The sequence below is a fragment of the Curcuma longa genome, chromosome 13 (genome assembly GCF_044706935.1).
Source record: "Curcuma longa cultivar G26 ecotype Majalengka, Jawa Barat chromosome 13, ITB_CL_G26_1.1, whole genome shotgun sequence".
NCBI lineage: Eukaryota > Viridiplantae > Streptophyta > Magnoliopsida > Zingiberales > Zingiberaceae > Curcuma > Curcuma longa.
The window spans coordinates 6330439-6354012 of record NC_133873.1 but is presented as its reverse complement, the minus strand read 5'-3'; the positions used below and the strand labels follow the sequence as shown (position 1 = coordinate 6354012).

Genomic DNA, 23574 nt, shown 5'->3' with positions numbered 1-23574 from the left:
TGTTCATTAGAGCTAGCTTTAAAGTCTATGCTTATTGCCGTATACATCAAAGCCAATATTGAGATAATATTCCATTTTTGCATTGTAAAATTCAAAATTACTCCAAAGTTGAGATAAAAATGTTGATCATCTCTCAAAGGTAATTAGTGCTTTTGAAATGGAGGCTTTGATACTAATTGTAAAATCATTGATGATCACTCAATCGGAGGAGGGATGAATAATTGGTCCAAATTATTTTATTTTCTAGCAAGATAAACAATGAATGCTTGTCTTTATGTGCATTTTATGTTAAGAGTATGCAAAGACAAAAAAAAAATGCTAATATAATTATTTAACTTGCTTCAACCTCTATTCTAAAAACTATTTAGCAAATGTAATTTTCCCCCCAATTTATATATCTACTCTAAAAATTATTTACAAATATAAATACATAATGTATGCTTTCTCCGTCATTGAGTTTGAACCATTAAGTTCTCGAGGCATAATTGAATTAGTTACTATTGAACAGACTTGTTGAAAGTGGGTAAAAATTGAATCTTGACGAAGTTGAGACAATGCCCTTGTCATAATATAATGGTTAAAATTAAATCAGATTATAATTTTTAATTTTTTATTTATTTTTTTATAGATGATTGTAATGAAACCTAATTATTTTTTTTATAGATTGGAATGACAATTTCATTAGAGCAGCTTTTACTGAAGAGTTTGGACCATTAAACTTGCAAAGTCTTTGGAGGTTGGGTCAGGGTTCCAGGCGGTTGGGACTGGGAGACACAAAATTGACCCTTCGTCTTAAACACTGATCAACGTAACGTTCTGTTCCGCCGTCTCTCCTCTTCGTCTACTTCGTCTTAACACTGTTCCATTAGGGCACGGAATGCGTGGTATCGGAGTTCCTATGAAGTCGACTGTGCCCTTTGTCTGTGCTGCCGCCTGCCGCACCTTTGGTTCATCGCCACCGACACCTCAAGCTCCCAACCAACTGTCGCCACCTTATACTCCTCCACCGCAAGGTTCTGGAGTAAAGAAGAAGGAAGCCATGACGGCTAAGGCTATGCACCTACGATTGACGCCAAAAAGTGGTGCAAGAGGAAACCACACCTGTTTTCCCATTATTACCGGCAAAAGAATATCGTGGATCTTTGCTTATCCTGGAACAGGAGGTGGTGGAGGAGGAGTAAAGCATACATTTGAGGTGTGGAATGTCAGCTGCTAATTCTCTTATACTTCAAGTCACAAGGAGACCGCCATCATGATTGTCTTCCAACCTTCGAAGCCAAGCCAAGATTTTTCTACTGTGAACGCATGAGAGCACCTCCATATCTTGCTTTTTTTCTTTAAAGCAACTTTCTCTTTTTGCCTCGTATGGTCTCTTGGTTTATATTAGACCACTAAACTCCAGTTGTTTATTGCGTAGCTTGAATTGCCGATCAAATTCCTAAGAGCATGGAGAAAATACTAGGCTTATTTACTCTTCTAATTATTCCTTTGTTGATAATAAATGTGAGCTGTAGCGGAGAGGAGAGTTCCTCTCCTCAGAGCATCAACCTTGGTTTGATGGTTATGGAGAAGAAGAGCAAGAATATGGAGGAGAACTTCAGGACGAAATGGATTCATTTCTGATGCTCAAAAGTGAAAAGGGGGCACGCATTCCTGTGAACGTTGATAGCTTTGGAGCTGTTGGTGATGGAGTAGCAGATGACACTCAGGTGGAGCTACACCAGCTAGTGTAACTAGTTCTTGCATTAGCATCTTTTGCTTGAAAAACTACTTTGACATCCGGTTGATATATTCTGGGGCAAAAACTGAACATTTTTATTCTATTTTGTGAGCATTCTACATGCTTCTTAGTTTGCATCATTTTTGGAAATCTATTTTTATCATTGGAATGCATCTATAATTTATACTTTTCATAGGAACTTCTTAATAATTGAAACTGTTTAAAGTCACCACTATCTAGTTTGATGTTTCATACTGCTATTTGCTCTATCATCTTGGCATAACTTCACACAGCTCTATGAATATTTCCAATAATTTTCTAGATTTTAGTAACTAACCAATTTAAAAGTTCATTTTCAAACTTACATAAGCACATATTGCCACTATCACAAAAAAAAAATTATTGTGAGAGATCTTTCATATTAACATAGCATCTGCTTGAAAGATTTGTCATGCTAAGTTCATTTCCCAATGTGGTTAAAGATTTTCGTTAATGGGTTATAGAAATTGTAGGTTCAGCCCTTCAGCAACTATATTTTCACTTTGAATTCTGAAGATTTCAAAACTCAGTGATATTTCAGTGCAACTGTTTTGGGAGTCCCTCATACTGTTCCAGTATAATATAATATTATTTGATTGTTGCACCATTGATTCGATTTCCTTGCGTTTAATCTTTTTCATTTCTAAAACTTTTGCTAGGCCTTTCAAAATGCTTGGGATGAGGCATGCTCTTTGAAAGATGCAGTTTTCCTAGTGCCAGAGAACCGCCGTTATAAGGTTAACGCCACAAAATTCGTAGGACCTTGTGAGAAAAATCTAATTATCCAGGTACTAATTCTACTTCTATTTGGCACCTTGGCAAGATATACATAATATTATACTTAAGTCTATATTTTCACATTAGTACTGAATGGTACTAGATGAACTAACCAATCATATTTATGATAAACCTGTTAATCGATTAAATTCACATGTTGAATTGTAGAGAAAAGTTTTAAAAACTAAAGGTTTTAAGATAATAGGACTAAAACTAAATTGATGATGAAGAAATATAGTTTAGTAACAAGAAAAAATTCATGAAATAATAAAGATGGATGGACTTAAAATCCATGTAACTAAGAGCTTTAGATATCTTATGACTATTGTTCCTTGTAAAAGAGATATTGATGAACATATTATTAATGTGATAAAGAGTAGGTGGTCTAAATCAAGAGGAGCTTTTGGAGTCATGTCGTCATCATGTCCCCTTATGCTAAAAGTAAAATTTTATATAATTGTGGTATGACACACTATACTTTATGGATGTTTGTGTCGAGATGTTAAGAAGCAACATAATGCTAAAATAAATATGTGGATTTAGTAGATAGGATAAAGGAAAAAACATTAATATTCAAGAACAATTAGGTGTAGCTTCAATAGATGATCAAAAAGCGAAAATATGTTGACATGGTCTTGTTATGTCTAAAGGCAACCAATAAAATTATATAGTTAAAAGAATAGAATAAACTAGAATGGATGATATATAGAATAGAAAGGGACAAAAGAAAACAATAATCCAGGTAATAAAAAATAGCTTAATAAATTTTAATATTACTAATATAATTGTGAAGGGATAAGATTCATGTAGCTAACTCCAAATAGTTGCGACAAGCATGGCTTGATGATGATGTGAATTTCCAAAACATAGACTTTTTGTTTTTGTAATTTCTATCATGATGTATGAACAATTAACTTTTATTTTTAAAGTTATTTAAAATGTAATATGTACAACTTATCTGCCTGAGATATCATGGCGTATATATAATTGATCAGGTGAGTGGGATAATAGTAGCACCAGAAGAGCCCAATGATTGGAATCCCAAATATTCAAAAATTTGGCTCTCTTTCTCGAAGCTAAATGGAGTCAAGTTTCAGGGAGGTGGCATAATTGATGGTTCTGGTAGCAAATGGTGGGCCGCTTCCTGCAAAATCAACAAAAAAAATGTATGAAATATCTAATATGTCTGAATATTTTGGTATTTTACTTTATCCTCAAATCTCATTTAATTTTTTTCTCTATTTACAGCCATGCAAAGGGGCTCCTACGGTAAGATTTGTGTATGCAAATATTTACTTGGTTGATATTTCATCAAAACAAGATGCAAACGTAGAACATGTATTGCTACGAATGCCTTTTTGGCCAAAGGTCTTGTCAACCAAGATGTTTCCAACAAAAATTCGCCAGGGGTTTAATGGTCTACTGTATTCCACGATACTTTACTATTTTCAAGTCAGATTTTGATGAATGATTGATCAACCTTTAGGCAGCGATGAGTGGGTTATGGAGTGTATATGTTTTGGAAATCTTCAGTTCAGGATATCTTTAACATCCCAACTTAATTATGCTAGCAATTGAACTACGCAAGATAATTATCATTTATACATTTTCAAATTTGTCAAATTAGTAACACAAGAAAAAAAATTGTGATATGGTAACATTTTAGAAATATCATCAAGGCAAACATATCATGAATTTTAATTCATGATATTCATTGCAAGTCTTGTCGTGGCCTATGCTGGGAAAATATTTAGCAACGTTTTCTATGATGACTATGAAAATGTGACAAACAAGTTCAGTTTGCTAACTTCCGTAAAAAGATACATTTGTGCACTTGTTTATCATATTGATAATTGCTGATGTTACAGGCAGTTACAATTGATTCAAGCTCTGGGATAAGGGTGAAAGACCTCACTATCCAGTTTGCTCAGCAAATGCACTTCACAATATCCCGTTCTGAAGCCATAAGAATATCTGGAGTGCACATAATTGCCCCATCAGATAGCCCCAATACAGATGGTATTCACATTACTGATTCAACTAATGTTGCCATCCAGAATTGCCACATTGGAACAGGTACGTGACTCAATATTGAAATGGATGTACATTAATCATCCTTAGAAGTAACAGGCATATTTGTATTCATTTTTGTTGCTTGAGAAGGAGTTATTGAGAAAGGTTTACCAAGGAGAAGAATATGAGACATACGAGACAAAACAAATATTTCTAAATGTCAAACTCATTGAAGATCAATTATATATCTTGTTCATTCAATAAGAAAAGTGATGAAGAAAATAGAGGAAAGAAGAGAATTTTGTAAATGACATTCTTTGACTAAAAATGCTTACAAAATGTCACTATCATTGTGGTGGTTTTAGTGAAACATATTATCCTACGGATTCTAATGTTAAATTAGTATTAGGATAGGAAGAGACGCAATTGACCCTTGGAAATTAGGTTTGTAGGAATAAAAAAACTTATATCATAGCCAGATCTAAAATCTCATTTGCAAATCCATATCATGACCATCGGATAGCTGCTATGAGAATCCTGCATTACCATAAAAGTGTTATAGGGAAAGATATTTTATTTTGTGATAAAGTCAACTTATTTTGTGCAATCTTCATCTGGATGAACATACATAATCGAATTTATCTAATTATTCATGCACATGTAAGTGTATACCAAATCAAATGATAAAATTTATCCATATTTATTTACCAGAAAAGCTTCGAACCTCGGTAGGTCACCCACCGAGTTTCACTCAAATTCATATCTACAAGTAAAATATAAAAATGATTCAGAAAATATTATTCAATAAAGGTAGAAACTCTTCAACAAAAAAGGTGTATCATCCCGGCGGTCCCACATTCATCTGTGAATTGTAACCAACTTAATTATGTCCATGGGCATAAAGATAAGAACTCAAAGTTATAATAAATGACTAAAGTTTAATTAACTTGAGTGATCGAATTATAATTAATTTTACTATATTGATATATATTCTCATTTTCTTTAATCAAATGTGGAATCTGCCACCCAGCGGCCTCGCACGATCGGTTTCACGACCATCTATTATGAGATAAATCAAGAAGTTACAGTTAGTTACGATCAGAAAGGGCATGATCTTGGTTTCATCGAGATTTTTTGTTCCCGTCAAGAACCGCTCCTGGGCGTGCGACACGTCCTCAGTAGCACTGTGCGGCGGAGACGATAGGGGCTGACCGAAGATCGCCGGAGACCTGCAACCACAGACACCGTGAGAAGGAAGGCCGGCGGGGCCGGCGCGACCACTCCGATGCTTAAGTCAGCTGCAGCGGAAGAGAAAACGAGAATGGGAAATAGCGAGGAAACAGTGAGCATACCTGGCCCCTTCACAGGGGCTCGCCTTATATAAGGAAGAGGAGGCCCGTACCACGGGCAAAGCAAGGGGAACCTTACTGTGAAGGTACTTTCCGTACGGGTGAGGAATGACGCCTTTAATGCCGGGGACACACTGTTGTCAGGGGCGTACGTCAGGCGGCGCGTCGCCATACCTCGTGGCGTGCTTGTCAGTTAGAGCGGTCATAGGACAAGGAATGGAGTGGTCAGTGACAGAGAGTGTGATTCGGCCCTGGCTCCCCAGGTCGAGTCGGGTACACCGCTCAGTCGGGCTATCCGGGAGTCGGTTCGGCGGGGTTATCCGTATCCTCTGTTGATGAGCTCCGACTCCCTAGGACGAATCGGGTATGCTGCCCAATCGGATTATCCGGGAGTCGGCTAGGTAGGGTTATTTGTATCCTCTGCAGATCCACCGGCCTATCGGGCTTGGATGGAGCCCTCTCGGGAGGTTACCCCGGGACTCGGATCCGGGTCCTAATGCCCAAGTCGACTGCACCCGGATGATTGACTCGACTCGGCCGCTTCCTCTCAGTCGGATCTATACCCGTATCCTTACGCCCGTAACACTAGCCTTCCCACTAGTCTAGTCGAAGGAGACGTGTGTTCGACTGACTAGACCGAGTCCGAGTCGAGTTGTGCCGGTTGATATTCCTGCGATCGGCTACCAGTGCGGGGCTGCCACGTGTCGGGGAGACATTGGATGGTTCGGCCGGCAAGCACGTGATCGGCAGGGTGCGGATGACTTCCGAGGCATGGTTTACTGCGGCGGGGTGTCCGATGGGACAGCCGAATCGTTACCATAATGACGGAGGATCTTGCCTCGGAAATGCGCCTCATCGGACGGCGGTCAGTGGATCCCGCCTTTTTTCGTCCATCTGATCGGATGGCTGAGCTTCGCTAGGGTTAAGTATAAATAGGCGGGGGGGGGGGGGGGGGGGTGGACGCCCTGCACCTTCTCCGCCGTCAGTGTCTTCTTCTCTGCTTTCTTCTCTCCGGTGTCTGTCGCTGTTCTCCTTTCTCGTCCGCCTCAAGTAAGCTTTCTCCTTGCGTTTCAGCCCTTTTTTCTCTTCTTTAGCGAGGTCGATTTGTAGAGATGGCTTCCGAGGGGTCTGTGCCATCGACAGACGCACCGTCCGCGAGTGTTCCCTCCACGAGTCCGTGGTATGAGTCTTTGGTCAGTACCTTCACCGAGAGATCCCGCTCGAAAATTCGTCTGAAGTACGAGATCCCGAGTCAGTATAGGATCGAGGTCCCCGAGCGTCACCATCGCCTTCACACTCCTCCCCCCGGTTTCGTCACCTTTTTCCAGGGTCAACTAGAGGGGGGGCTCCGATTCCCGATTCCTGCCTTCTTCCAGGAAATAGCCGAGTACTTCCAGCTTCCCCTAAACCAACTTGCTCCGAACTCCTTCCGACTCCTCTGTGGAGTCGTCTTGGTCTTCCGTATGTACCGAATTCCTCTAGACCCCGCGGTTTTTCATTTTTTCTTTTACCCGAAGAAGATGAAGAAGGAGGGGGTGTTCTTCTTCAACTCGAGACCGGGCCTTCCTTTTTTGACCGAGTATCCGAGTTCCAACAAGGGTTGGCATCCCCAATTCTTCTACCTGTCCCCCCCGAGTCCCTTCGAGTTCCCGACTGAATGGCAGGATGAGCTCTCGGCTTTGCCCGTTCTAAAGCCTTATAAGAAGAACAAGGTCTATTTGGAGGCTTCTGAGGTGTTGAAGGGCCTTCAATTCGATGTCAACAAGCTGATCGGGGAAGAGGGGCTTCTCTTCCGAGCCGGCTTGAGTCCCATTGTCGCCGAGCTTTCGGCAGCACTCGGTAAGTTGTTTATTCACTCGGGCTTCTGTAATGACTAACCCAACTCTTCTTTTCTTTCTGGCAGACGACGTTTGGATGGACACGTCGGTGAACAAGTGCTTGAAATGGACTCGGGCGCACTTGGAGGCACTGGTCACGCCCCAGAAGTCGACCACCGCGGAGGCAGCCGAAGCTTCGGCGTTCTCGAGCCCGAGTTGGTGGAGCCGCTGGCGACGGTGGTACCCGAGGAGGAGGGTCATCTTCCCGTATCCGCGGGGCCTGAGACCGCCACTCGGGAAGGAGAGTCCGTGATCGCGGAGCCGGGGGACTTGCCTCCTTCGGCCAGCAAAGGGAAAGAGACGGCGGAGGAGGAGGGTCGATCAAAGAAGTCCTCCTCTTCCCACTCCAAGAAGAAGCACCGCCGTTCCCGCTCGCCCGACCGCGAAGGGAAACGGTCGAAGAAGTCCAGCCCGATCCGCCGCGAGGAGAAGCGGCTCAAGAAGTCCAAGGCGTCCAAGGGGCATCTTCCTGCCTCGAGTGCTGCCGGCGCGAGCGTGCCTGACCGGGGCCAGGAGACCACTTCCCCGGTACCGCCGGCTCCGACTGAGGCGACTGCCGTGGACTCGGGCGCTGTGGGGGCGCCGACTACTTCTGCTGGAGCGGCACCGACGCTGTCCGAGCCGGCTCTGGTAACCGAAGCCGCCGGGACGACCATGGCTCCCCAGGCTGAGGGGCCAGCTGAGGGAGTGGTACCCCCGACTGGAGGATCCTCCTCGAGAGCTGCAATGCCGACCAGCTCGGGGTCGGCTGGCTCGGGGCTCGGGCGCCCGTCGACGGCCGGAGCCGACTTCTACACGCTGCCGCTGACTAGAGTGGCCGCCGATGAGCCCTTCAACCCGGAGGAGGTGCAGGATCTGATGAACCGGGTCCGAGCGATCCGAAGCGGTGACTCCTTCCGGGGGATTAATACCTCCGAGCTGAGTTATCGGGGGAATTTTCACATTTTGCGGGTGAGTGCTTCTGATTTCTCTTAACCTGTCTTTTCTTTGCACCCCTTCGTCACTAACCGACCTTTCTTACGCAGATGTGGGTTGAGCACATGGAGATGCACACCCGCTTCCTTTACCTGAACCGCGAGGTCAAGGTGATCGACCAGCAGATGCAAGCCTTAAAGGCTCAGGATGCCGATCGCGCGCGGGAACTGGCGGAGGCGAAGGCGGCAGCGACTAAGAGTGGCGAAGAGGCCGCCCAATATCGAGCCGAATTGCTGAAGGCCCAGGAGAAGGCGGAGACCTTTGAGCAGGAGACTGCTTCGGCTCGGGCTAAAGAGCAAGAGGAGCTGAGGCAGAGTCCGAGAGCAGCTGATTCAAAGGGGCAAGGAGCTGTCTCGGGCGCTCGAGGAGTCGGCCACATGGAAGAAACGGGCGGAGGACTTGGCCGTGGAAAAGAAAGCTTTAGAGGATGAGTTCACTGCTTACAAAGAGAAAGAGTCCGAACGGGCAAAAGCAGCGCAAGAAGCCTGGCTGGCGTCTCGGGAATACTTTGATCAGTACCAGGAGAAGACCGCCCGGATGCTGGAGTATGGCTACGACGGGGCGCTGAAGCAGGTGTACGAGGCGGGCCTGTTTCCGGAAGGGACCTCGCTGGAATTCCTTGATATAAACAAAGTGTGGTCGGCGCTGCCTGAAGCAGATAGGAGGGGCCATTAGGCCCTGTAACGTTCATCTAGTGCTTCGACGCTTTCTGTACTCCTCTTCTTGCGTGAAGCTAAATGAAAACCTCTTTTGCCTTGTTATTTGCCGAGCGCTTGTGTTGGATTTTGAAGTTGACATTTTTGAAGGACTACTCAATCCCGCCTTGCAAAGGGGCGATTGTCGCAGGAGCAGGTCCGAGACCTGATTGCTCGATCCCGACTATGTCCGAGTCGGGAGAGTTTGGACCCTGAGAAGGGCGATTGCTGAAGGAGCAGGTCCGAGACCTGATTGCTCGATCCCGACTATGTCCGAGTCGGGAGAGTTTGGTCCCTGAGAAGGGCGTTTGCTGAAGGAGCAGGTCCGAGACCCGATCGCTCGATCCCGACTATGTCCGAGTCGGGAGAGTTTGGACCCTGAGAAGGGCGATTGCTGAAGGAGCAGGTCCGAGACCTGATTGCTCGATCCCGACTATGTCCGAGTCGGGAGAGTTTGGACCCTGAGAAGGGCGTTTGCTGAAGGAGCAGGTCCGAGACCTGATTGCTCGATCCCGACTATGTCCGAGTCGGGAGAGTTTGGACCCTGAGAAGGGCGATTGCTGAAGGAGCAGGTCCGAGACCTGATTGCTCGATCCCGACTATGTCCGAGTCGGGAGAGTTTGGACCCTGAGAAGGGCGGTTGCTGAAGGAGCAGGTCCGAGACCTGATTGCTCGATCCCGACTATGTCCGAGTCGGGAGAGTTTTTTGCCTCCGAGAAATTGAGTGACGCCTGAAAAAGTCATTTCATTATCAGCCTTGATTACAACCAAAGATACAGGCGATCATAAGAAGAAAAACTTCCGATCAGTTGCTAAGTCCGGTAAGGTTGAAGGTGAGTGGCGCTCCAAGGTCGCACCAACTCTTTTCCGGCCGCGTCCACTAGGTAGTATGCGCCTGAGCTGGTTTTCTTGACTACTCGAGAGGGACCTTCCCAAGGTGGTTCGAGTTTGCCGACGACATCTCCCACGGGCTTGACCTTCTTCCAAACTAAGTCTCCCACCTGAAAGGTTCGAGGGATGACTCGCCGATTATAAGCACTGCACATGCGCTGCCGGTAAGCGGTCAACCGAGCGGCTGCTCGGTCTCGGGTCTCGGATATGAGATCCAGCTCCATGAGTCGCTTGCCGTCGTTGTCGGCGTCATAGTGTTGCCTGCGGTCCGACTCGACGCCCACCTCCATGGGAACTACGGCTTCCCCCCCATACACTAAGTGGAACGGGGTAAGCCCGGTGCTTTCTTTCGGAGTGGTGCGGTATGCCCAAAGGACGCAAGGTAGCTCTTCCACCCAACTCCCGCCTTCGTGATCCAGCTTAGTCTTCAGTCCTCGCACTATTTCCCGATTGATGACCTCTGTCTGACCATTGCTCTGCGGGTAAGCCACTGAAGTGAAGGCTTGCTGGATGCCGAGTCCTTTGCACCATTCCTGGATCTTTCTGCCTTGAAACTGACGGCCGTTATCCGAGACAAGCCGATGCGGGATGCCGTAGCGGCACACGATGTTCTTCCACAGAAACTTGAGCACCACATCTTCAGTGATTCGGGCCAAGGCTTCAGCTTCCACCCACTTTGAGAAGTAGTCGACCGCCACTAACAAGAACTTCTTCTGTTGAGGTCCGGTCGGGAAGGGCCCGACTATATCCATCCCCCATTGGTCGAATGGGCACGAAGTGGTGGCCGTCTTCAACTGCTCCGTTGGCTGCCTTTGAAACGGCTGATACTTTTGGCAGTGGAGGCAAGTAGACACCAATTTCGCCGCGTCCGCCTGGAGAGTCGGCCAAAAGTAACCGGCTAGGAGGATCTTCCGGGCCAGGGATCGTCCTCCCGCATGATTACCGCAACATCCTTGGTGGGCCTCCTTCAGTACGTATTCGGCGTCTTCAGGGCCGAGACACCTGAGTAACGGCCGAGAGAAGGCTCGGCGATACAATTTCTCTCCAATCAGTGTGAATCGGGTGGCGCGTCTTTTGAGGAGGCGGGCTTGCTCGGGATCGCCAGGTACTTCACCGGTTTGGAGGAAAGTGAGTATCGGCTTCCTCCAGTCGTCCGGGTCGGTCGTCTCGGGGGGTTGATCTATCTGCGCTATCCAAGCCACTTGCGTGATCGGCTTCTCTTCCGTCCATTCGGTAATTGAGCTCGCCCACTTGGCTAGCTCATCAGCCTTGCTGTTCTCGCCTCGAGGGATCTTGCTGAGAGTAACTTCCTTGAACTCCATCTTTAATTTTGCAAAGACCTCCGCGTACCGACGGAGCCGATCATTCTTGATCTCGTAGTTCCCCTCGACTTGCTGGGCCACCAACTGGGAGTCCGAAAGGAGCTGCACTCGGGTGGCCCCGACTCTTCTGGCCGCCTGCAGGCCCATGAGAACTGCCTCGTACTCGGCCTCGTTATTTGAGGCCTTGAAATCCAACCGTACCGCCAGCCGTATTTCTTCTCCTAGGGGAGAGACCAAGACCACTCCGACTCCACTTCCCTGCTTGTTGGAAGCACCATCAACATATGCCTTCCACTCTTCTTCGGCCTCGCCTTGGTGTGCTTCCGCGAGGAAATCCGCCAACGCCTGCGCCTTGATGGCTGCGCGAGGTTGGTACTGAATGTCATATTGGCTGAGCTCCATTGTCCATTTCGCCAGGCGTCCCGAGAACTCGGGTTGAGTGAGCACTCTTCCCAAGTTGCTGTTGGTCAAGACCGTCACCGGGTGAGAGAGGAAGTAAGGCCGAAGTCGCCGAGTCGACAAGACTACCGTCCAGGCCAGCTTTTCCAAGCTGGTATATCGGGTCTCGGCGTCCTTCAACAGCCGACTGAAGAAATATACCGGTTGCTGGCACTGCCCCTCCTCCTTTACCAGAACCGAGCTGACTGCCGAGTCGGTGGTAGAAAGGTACATCAAGAGTGGTTCACCCGGGAGCGCCTTTGCCAATCGGGGGAGTTGGGTTAAATAAGTCTTCAGCTCTTCCAGGGCCTGGTCGCAGTCGGCATTCCACTGAAACTTCTGAGCCTTTCTAAGAACTTTGAAAAAGGGAAGGCTTCGTCCCGCCGAGTGAGAGATGAATCGCGACAAAGCCATGATGCGCCCGACCAGCTTCTGAGCTTCTCTTAGGTTTCGGGGAGGGGCCATTTGAGCTAAGGCTTGCAATTTTTCTGGGTTGGCTTCGATTCCTTTCTCGGTGACTATGTAACCGAGAAACTTCCCGGCTCGAACACCGAAGAGACACTTAGCCGGGTTCAGTTTGAGCCCGTATTGCCTCAAGGTGCTGCGGGTTTCCTCGATGTCAGCTATAAGAGAATCTGCCCGAGTCTGCTCTGCTGCAGACTCCATGGAAGCATCATAGTCATCAGCCTCCTCCCGGGGCCTCAGGGAAGGGGCTCTTGGGCCTTCGGGCGGATCTCGCTGTTGTCTTGTGGCAGCTGGGGGGGGCTCCTCGACACGAGTATGCACTCGCGAGGGCTGAGCAGTGGCTTCATGTTGACTCCGAGTGACGGCGAGAACTGCTGTGGCTATCCTCCGATCTAGTTCCTCTTGCGTGATGGTGATGAGCTGAGGCTGTGGCGGTTCGCCCATGAGCGCGTCTTGATTCGGGACTTGTTGTGTTCCCACAGACGGCGCCAAAATATGTTCCCGTCAAGAACCGCTCCTGGGCGCGCGACACGTCCTCAGCAATGCTACGCGGCGGAGACGATGGAAGACGGCTGAAGATCACCGGCGACCTGCAACCACAGACACCGTGAGAAGGAAGGCCGGCGGGGCCGGCGCGACCACTCCGATGCTTAAGTCAGCTGCAGCAGAAGAGAAAGCGAGAATGGGAAATAGTGAGGAACAGTGAGCATACCTGGCCCCTTCACAGGGGCTCGCCTTATATAAGGAAGAGGAGGCCCGTACCACGGGCAAAGCAAGGGGAACCTTACTGTGAAGGTACTTTCCGTACGGGTGAGGAGTGACGCCTTTAATGCCGGGGACACACTGTTGTCAGGGGCGTACGTCAGGCGGCGCGTCGCCATACCTCGTGGCGTGCTTGTCAGTTAGAGTGGTCAGTAGGACAAGGAATGGAGTGGTCAGTGACAGAGAGTGCGATTCGGCCCTGGCTCCCCAGGTCGAGTCGGGTACACCGCTCAGTCGGGCTATCCGGGAGTCGGTTCGGCGGGGTTATCCGTATCCTCTGTTGATGAGCTCCGACTCCCTAGGACGAATCGGGTATGCTACCCACTCGGATTATCCGGGAGTCGGCTAGGTAGGGTTATTCGTATCCTCGGCGGATCCCACCGGGCTATCGGGCTTGGATGGAGACCTCTCGGGCGGTTACCCCGGGACTCGGATTCGGGCCCTAATGCCCTAGTCGGTGCACCCGGATGATTGACTCGACTCGGCCGCTTCCTCTCAGTCGGATCCGTACCCGTATCCTTACGACCGTAACATTTTTCATTTCCTATATATATATACTGGAATATTTATAACCGATCGACCTAAATAGAAATCAATTACAATAGCATAAATATATCTTGAGATTTTCCTTTGATTGATGAAACCACAACTGCAATGAACAGCAGCGATAATACTCTTGCTATAGTTGGAAGAGGGCCGGCGTAGTGAAGAAAGGCTGCGCGCAGTTTTTGCTGTCGTTGGAGAAGAAGATGAGAGAGCTGCTAGCTGCTCTTAAGAAGGAATGGATATATATATATATATATATCCCATGGATTTAGACGAGTTTAATAATAATAATAATAATATTTTTATTATTAATTTTCTACTGAAAAATAAAAGTGATGATCAGTTTCAGATTGAAGAGATACATATAATATTATTTCGTTCACTGCAAGCTGAGCACAATTAACATAAGACGACGACGTACATCGATTGATTAACGTAACTAATATTATTATTTCCTGAGATTTGCAAAGTAAGCTCTGGGATTGGCCTCAAAGACGTCTCTGCGAATGTACTCGCCCCTGCGCCCAGGAGCTCTCATCATCGGGCCCTCCTCCTCCTCGGGGCTGCTCCAGAGAAGCCAACAGACGACCCCCAGCGCAACCACAGCCGCAGCTCCCACTGCCCACATCGCCATATCAACACGACTCTCTCTCTCTCTCTCTCTCTCTCTCTCTCTCTCTGTGGCTGGCACTACCATGGAGAGTGGTAGTGGTGTTACTTATAGGATTAGGAGCGAGGAAGAAGGAACATATTCAATTACCATATATAATTAATAAAAATTTAGAATAAAAAATCCATAATAAAAATATATATTTCATTATCATCGCCTTTTTATTGTAACGACTCGGTCCGTCCGCCCGTGGAAATTTTACTTATCCCGACCCCTATTTTTCTGTGGGTCATGGACCGTCGAATCGATGACTACCTACTAGGACTTTCTACCCCTGTTCAGCGGATTTTTGCCTTCCCCAGATTCGAACTTTAGACCTACAGGCTAAAGTACTAAAGTTCCTTGAATCTGGTAACCAAGTGAGAAGCAGAACTTTAATACTTTAGCTCTCACTTAGTTAACAGATTAAAGGAACTTTAGTACTTTAGTTTGCATGTCTAGAGTTCGAATCTGGGAAGGCAAAAATCCACTGGGCAGGGTGAAAAGTCCTAGTAGGTAACGGCACGGTCGATGGTCAACGGCCCATGACCCACAGAAAAATAGAGATCGGGATAAATAGAGTTCCTACGGACAGACGGGCCGGATCGCGCGTTACAATAAAAAGTTATGTTCATTTCAACAAAAGATAAAATTTATCATCCCAAACAGTTTCATATGATCAGTTCCACAATCATCTGCAATAAATTATACTCATGGACCATCTTGTTGCATGCATGTGAACAGAATAGGAATAATGAACATAATCAATTAAGTTTTTTGCTTCGCTCCCAAGAATGTGAAAAAGTCATCATATGATTTGCTTTAATTTGCTAAAGTTCATGCGACCTTTAGTAGTGCTAGTGTTTGTCTAAGTGGAGCCTTGCTCGAATATTAAATTTAAAATTATCAAAATTAATTTAGAAAACTATAATGAATTAGCTAGACATATTGGTTTGATATATATTAAAAAAGACTAGCCGGTATTGTTTGTGATACTAACAATTCTAGCTCATTAATTAATTAGTGTTTAAGTCTTAATTTTTTATTGCAAGTAATAGTATTGCAAAAGAATAGGAGTATGAAGTCGGTGCAAATGATATATAGTAGGTAGAATGGTAAATGAATCAAACGTTTATGAATAAATTTAGTGTTTGACTTAGTAAAAGTTTATTTATATTCATGAATAATATTCATAAATCGTATTCATTAGTAAAACTCTTATTAAGATATTAAATAAATAATAAATTATATAAAATGAATAAATAAATTTGAATTATCAAGCTCATTAACTAATCAAATAAGCAAAAGTTTCAAACAATAAAACAAGTTTGAATTAAAAATTTGATAACATTTAAACGAACCAAACTCAGACCAAACTTAAACCATGCTCATGAAAAATAAACTAAGCTAAACTAAATTGCAAAAAATAAGCATCGAATATTAAACTAGTGCATGTGTGATTCAATCAAGTGAATCTTGAATCTTAAATTTAGATTTATCAAAATTAATTTAGAAAATTATGATGAGTTAAACATATACGTTTGATAAAAAAAACTAGCCATTATTGTTAATTTGTGATACTAACAATTCTCATTAGTGTATAAGTTTCAATTCAGAATTATCATCAATTAATTAGGATAAACTTTCAATTCTTATTATTTTATCAAAGGTATAATTAATTTTGATACCGATAAATATCATAAATCAGGTGGATATCAATGTGTATATCAATAGTCTAAAGTTGATGAATCAATTAAGAAATGAATCACTAAAATAAGTGTTCTCAAAATGTAATAATGTCATCTAACGAATTGGTTAAAAGCTCTTTACCCATAGAATATTATATAATAAACACTAACCGTGGACGACTATATTACCATAATAATATATATGTGGGCGTCAGATACTCTAGACTGCAAACAACAGCGTTACCATAATAATATTTAGAAGGTCCCGTGCATTATGATATAAAGTTAGGCTCAAAATATTTTCACTTTTAAGATTTTATTTTCTCTATTTATCATAATTATTCAATTCAAATTCATATATTTTATTGGTTAGTATGAATGATCAATCAAGTCAACTTTTTCATCATATAGATTTAATTTCACAGGTAAAATTGAGTTATAAAACACGAAACTACAAGTATCAACATATAGAATATCAAGTAGCATGGAAGGTCAAATAATATAAAAATAAGTATTAATAGAAGGTACTTTAGAATATTTATTTTAATTTTTAAAATAATTTTTTTCATTTTAATCTCTATATGAAATACATATGAACGTGAAATAACATCAATTGATTTATTCTTCAATAGTTTAAATATTTTAAAATTTATTTTTCTATTTTAAAATATAATTTTAATTTTATTTTTAAAAATAATTATGTAAACATACATAATCAATTTATCTAATTATTCAACCACATGTAAGTGTATACCGAGTTAAATTAAATGATAAAATTGACCCATATTTATTTACAAGAAAAGCTTCGAACCTCGGTAGGTTCCGCTCTAATTCATATCTACAAGTAAAATATAAAAATGATTTAGAATATAATTAATATTTAATAAAGGTAGAACACTTCAGTAAAAGATGAAATTCGTCACTCCAACTGTCTTATATGATCAGTTCTACGATCATATGTGAAAAGATAAAATAAAAATAGAACACAAAATTATAATAAATGACTAAAATTTAATTAACTTGACTAATCGAATCATAATTAATTTCACTATATATATATCGATATATTCTCATTTCCTATATTAGAATATTTATAACCGATCAAATAGAAATCAATTAATTACAATAGCATATATATATATATATTCTTTTGATTGCTCTTGAAACATAGTTGAGTTGATTACAACGGAACAGAATTATTGAAGTGGGCAAGGATCGAATCTTAGCGAAGCCAAGATAATGTCTTCCTTCATCGTGGTCAATTATAATTTTTCGATTTATCTTCTTACAAATGATCGTGAAATTGACCATATGGAGCAGTTAGGGAATGATGAATTCCATTGATGAAACCACAACTGCAATGAACAACAGCGATAATACTTGCTATAGTTGGAAGAGGACAAGTTTATTTTTATTTAATTTAGACGAGTTTATTATTATTTAATTTCTCATAGATTTATTTGAATTAATTTTCTACTGAAAAATTAAAGTGATTCAGTTTCAGATTGAAGATATATATATAATATTATTTCATCTAGACGAAATAGATTTATAGAAGAGGACAATATCCTTTTTCGTCGTGGTCAATTGTAATTTCTCGATTTACCTCCTCAAGTTCTCATAAATAGTCATGAAGTCAATCGTGAATGAAAAACTGTTGGATGGCAGATTTTATCTTTTTCAAAAGAAATGGAGAGTGGTAACTAGTGATAAATCCCAGTCAGTCTCATGGACTCAATCCCTGGGGTGGCCGGCCCGGTCCCACTGAAGTTTCCCACCGACCACCAGGGTAAATCAGGAAGTGCATACGTCGCCCAATCCAAATGTCCAACATCCTTTAATTGCGTTCCTCATTTGGAGGAAAATTCCTGCAAATACGCCGTAGCTGAGGATCGAACCATGGGTCCCTGGGTCACAACCCGGATGTCCTACCATTGCACCATTGCCCCGGGGACAGAGAGTGGTAACTAGTGGTTTACTTATAGGAGGAGAGAGGAAGGAACCTATTCAATTAATTACCATATATAATTAATAAAAATTTAGAATTAAAAATCATAATAAAAAATAAAAATATATATTCCATTACCATGGAGTTACGCTATCTTGTTGTCAACAGTCAAGAATAATAATTAACATATTCCGTACATACATACATAGAACTACCTTCAGTCTAAATCAATTAAGTTTTTTTTTGCTTCGCTTCCAAGGTTGTGAAAAAGGCATCATGTGCTTTGCTTTAATTTGCTAAAGTTCATGCGACGACCTTTAGTAGTGCTAGTGCTTGTCTAATTCAATTAAGTGGAGCCTAGCTAGCTCAAATATTAAATTTAGATTTATCAAAATTAATTTAGAAAACTATAATGAGTTATACATATTGGTTTGATAAAAAAAATCTAGCCATTATTGTTTGTTTGTGATACTAAAAATTGATAAAAAAAAAAGTTTGAGTAATTCGTTAAAGTAAACAAACAAACTTGAATACAATATGTTCATTAATTCGTTAATATTCGTGAATAATATTCATGAATTATATTCATTAATAAAACTCTTATTAATATATATGTTAAATAAATAAAAAAAATTGTAACATGAACAAATAAGTCTGAATTATCAAATTCATTAACTAATTATCAAATAAGCAACCGTTTTAAACAATAAAATAAGTTTGAATTAAGAGTTCGATAATATTTAAACGAATCAAACTCACGCCAAACAATTGAATCATGCCCATAAAAAATAAACTAAACTAAATTTGAATAATTATTTCAATGATTTAGTTCATTTTAGACTCAGTTTGGCTTGATGATAAGAAAAATTTGAACATCCCAAGCTTAGCTTTTTTAACTTATTTACAACCCTGATATTATTAGTAGGACTAAACTAAGATTAATGTCCCATCCACCTTTCACTCATACTCACCGTTTTGGTTGGCTCATCGTCTCACTATAGTAAATATAAGATAGAATTACACGTTGATCTTGATTATTTCAAAGAAATTACAAATCCTTATGTAAAATGATCATTAAACTTCTTCTTGATGTAAAATCCTAATTTAAATGTCGAAGTAGTTTGTCGGGATTATCGCTGACATCATTTTAATTTTCTTTTTGAATACTGTTCAATTCTTTTCATTTCTCTGAATGACTATCTTCAAGGAGAATTAATACACATCAGTAATTCATTGGCTGATGACTTCATCATCCATAATATTTTAACCGGAACATTGAAGAAGAAGAGGAGAGAGTTGATGCTCTTAATTAGAAGGAATGGATCCTTATTATTTTATAAAATCCGATACTTGAACGGCCGGATTTTCTTAATTAATTTCTCGTAGATTTGCATTAATTTTCTACTGAAAAATTAAAGTGATCGATTCAGTTTCAGATTGAAGATAGATCATATTATTTCGTCCATAATATTGCAAGCTAAGCACAGCACGATTAACATACGACGACGACGTACATCGATCGATTGATTAATTAAAAAAATAATATTATTTCCTGAGATTAGCAAAGTAAGCTTTGGGATCGGCCTCGAAGACGCCTCTGCGAATGTGCTGGCCCCTGCGCCCAGGAGCTCTCATCATCGGGCCCTCGTCGGGGACGCCGCGGAAAAGCCAACAGACGGCCCCCAGCGCAGCCACAGCAGCTCCGACTGCCCATAGCCCCGTATCGCCATTTCCTCTCTGAGTGTGGCTGGCATTACCCATGGAGAGTGAGTGGTAGTGGCAGTGGCCGTGGCAATGGTAGTGCTACTTATAGGAGGAGAGAGAGGAAGGAACATATTTAATTACCATATATAATTAATAAAAATTTATATATATATATAAATATAATATTCAATACAGTTGTTTGCTTCGCCCCTAAGATTCTGAAAAAGTCATCATATGCTTTGCTTAATTTAATTTGCTAAAGGTCATGCGACCTTTAGTAGTGCTAGTGCTTGTCTAGCTAATTCAATTAAGTGGAGCCTAGCTAGCTTGAATATTAAATTTAGATTTATCAAAATTAATTTAGAAAACTATAATGAGTTAGACATGCATATTAGTTTGATAAAAAAAACTAGCCATTATATTATTGTTTGTTTGTGATACTAAAAATTGATAAAAAAAAAAAGTTTGAGCAACTCGTTAAAATAAACAAACAAAACACACATAATGTTCAACTTATTTAATTATTAATGAACCATTAACTAATTAATTTTATAAATAAAATTTTTATTAACATGTTAAATAAATAAAAAATTTTATAAAATAAATAAATAAATTTAAAATATCAAATTCATTAACTAATTAAATAAGCGAAAGGTTCAAACAATAAATAAAATAAATAAGTTTGAATTGAGAGTTCGATAATATTTAAACGAATCAAATTCATGTCAAACTTGAACCATGCTCATAAAAAATAAACTAAGCTAAACTTGAATAATCATTTCAATGATTTGGTTCATTTTGGACTTGACTTGGCTCGACTCGATGACCTTATCAAATAAGCTTGAATACTCCAAAATTTGATTTGATTTGATTTATTTACAATCCTGATATTATTAGTGGGACTATATACTAAGAATGTCCCATGCACCTTTGACTCATCCTCATCGTATCGGTTGGGTTCACCGTCTCAGTAGAGTAAATATAAGATAGAATTAAGTTGATCTTGATGATTTAAAAAGGAAATTACAAAGACAATCCTACAAGAACACCAAACAAAAAAAAAATTAGATTACAAACATATATAAATATTTTTATTTAAAATATCATATACTTATATAAATTATGTTAAATTTAAATTAAAAATAATAAACATATAATTAAAAATATAAATTGTTTATCCATTATGATAAATCTCAGTCAGTCTCATGGACTCAATCTCTGGGGGTGGCTGGTCCGGTCCTACGAAAGTTTCCCACCGACCACCAGGGTAAATCGGGAAGCGCATACAGCGGTCAATCCAGATGCCCAGCATCCTTTGATTGCATTCTCCATTTGAAAGAAAATTCGTACAAATACGTCGTAACTGAGGATCGAACTGCGGGTCCCTGGGTCACAACTCGGATATCCTATCGTTACACCATTGCCCCGGGGTACTTTAGGAGGAGAGAGGAAGGAACATATTCAATTACCATATATAATTAATAAATATTTAGAATTAAAAATCCATAATAAAAAATAAAAAATATATATATTCCATTACCATCGAGTTATGCTCATGGACCATGTTACTGTGAACAGTCGAGAATAATGAACATATTCTTTTGAAAAATAAAATAAAATCTGCTATCCAACAGTCCCACATAACATATTCCATACATACATACATACATACAACCCACCTTTAGTCTAAATCAATTCAGTTTTTTTTGCTTCGCTTCCAAGATTGTGAAAAAGTAATTTGCTTTGCTTTTCTAAAGTTCATGCGACCTTTAGTAGTGCTAGTACTGTTTGTCTAATTCAATCAAGTGGAGCTAGCCTACCTCCAATATTAAATTTATTTAGAAAATTAACTATAATGAATTAGACATATTGGTTTGATAAAAAAAAAACTAGCCATTATTGTTTGTTTGTGATACTAAAAATTGATAAATTTAAAAAATTTGAGCAATTCATTAAAGTAAACAAACTTAAACAAAAATTCATGAACCATGTTTATTTGTGAATAATATTCATGAACCATGTTCATTAATAAAACTCTTATTAATATATTAAATAAATAAATAATTTTATTTGAATTATCAAACTCATTAACTAATCAAATAAACAAAAATTTCAAACAATAAAATAAGTTTGAATTGAGAGTTCGATAATATTTAAATGAACCAAACTCATGGCAAACTTGAACCATGCTCATAAAAAATAAATTAAGCTAAATTTTAATAATTATTTCAATGACTTGATTCATTTTAGACTCGACTTAGCTCGATAATCTTATCAAACAAATTTGAACATCCCAAGTTTGGCTCTTTTTGACTTATTTACACCCATGATGTTATTAGTAGGACTAAACTAAGAATGTCCCATGCACCTTTCACTCATACTCACCGTTTTGGTTGGGCTCATCGTCTCACTAGAGTAAATATAAGATAGAATTACATTGATCTTGATTATTTCAAAGAAATTACAAGGACAATCCTACAAGAACACCAAAAAAAAAAGATTACAAACATAAATATTTTTATTTAAAATATCATATACTTATATAAATTGTGTTAAATTTAAATTAAAAATAATAAACATATAATTAAAAATATAAATTATTTATCCATTAGATCTAGAGAGATCAAACATTACACCGTAAGTCAATTCCACATTAGATTGAAATTTTCACTCATCTAAATCTATTCAGTCATCCCTCCTTCGCTCACTATGTGAAAATCAGATATAGGTTTCTGAAATTCAACAAAGTAAAAAGTAAATAATTATTATTGATGTAAACTTACATCGCACTTGAAATAAAATGGTCAATTTTTACTTCACTAAATAATTACCGAAGTCTATGTCAAGTCCAAACCGATTGAAACTGAATTGATTTTAAAATAAAAAGACTCTTTTACTTTTTCTACTGAAATAGTTGATCATATATGACTTCATATGTTATATTGATTGACAAAGTAAATTATTTATATGACTTCACAATTTTTGTATTATGATGTAATAAAATATTTTTTATTTTATAAAAATTAAATTAATATATCATAAATATCTATAAAATTGAAAATGAAATTCACCTTTCATTGACGTAAATAAAGTGTTAAACCAACAAATAAAATTCACAAGTTCAAACTTGATATATGTTTGACCTTAAGACATGTTTGATCAACTTCACTTAAAAATGTATCCACAAATATCTAAATACAGCATAAAAATTTATAAACAACATACATGCCTAAGCAAATTAAATCTATATAATGGGATTAAAGTAATATAAGAAAGGCAAGTAATAGAAACAAAATTTAAGAACAAAATCTGAATATTGGGATTAAAGGATCATGCGATGGAGATTGCTGAAGTAGGAACTAAACTTTGGAAGCTTAATTAAAAAAGATGGTCTCGGATGCACAGATGGATATGAAAGTCAAATTTCAAAATTCATTTGCACAAAACAAACACCAAAAGTTCATATAAGAAAGTCGAATGATCCGTCATTATATATAGAAAGTGCAGTTGCTGGAGCATGGAGAACAAGGAAGATTTTCAATCTTACTTTGACGGAGATGGGTAAAAATAAATAACAAATCTAGCTTGATGCAAAAAAAAGAATAACACAAGGAACAAATTCAAAGCCAATTCATGTCTTCGAATCTTATTACTAAACGAAGATTGTAATGTAATTGTAAATGCTTCTAACTTGTAAATGTGTATCAACAACATTC

General features: G+C 40.4%; 2 protein-coding genes across 2 annotated transcripts in view; one reads left to right on the top strand and one right to left on the bottom strand.

Moving 5' to 3' along the window:
* The window catches only part of LOC141843956 (uncharacterized), a 58775-nt gene that overhangs the window by 29664 nt on the left and 5537 nt on the right, over positions 1–23574 (bottom strand). The window lies entirely within an intron of this gene.
* LOC141844435 (polygalacturonase ADPG1-like) lies at positions 1447–4737 on the top strand. The gene is given in 7 exon segments (XM_074732490.1): positions 1447–1522; positions 1525–1709; positions 2419–2547; positions 3532–3702; positions 3785–3805; positions 4405–4612; positions 4700–4737. Coding segments are annotated over 7 exon segments (828 nt in total).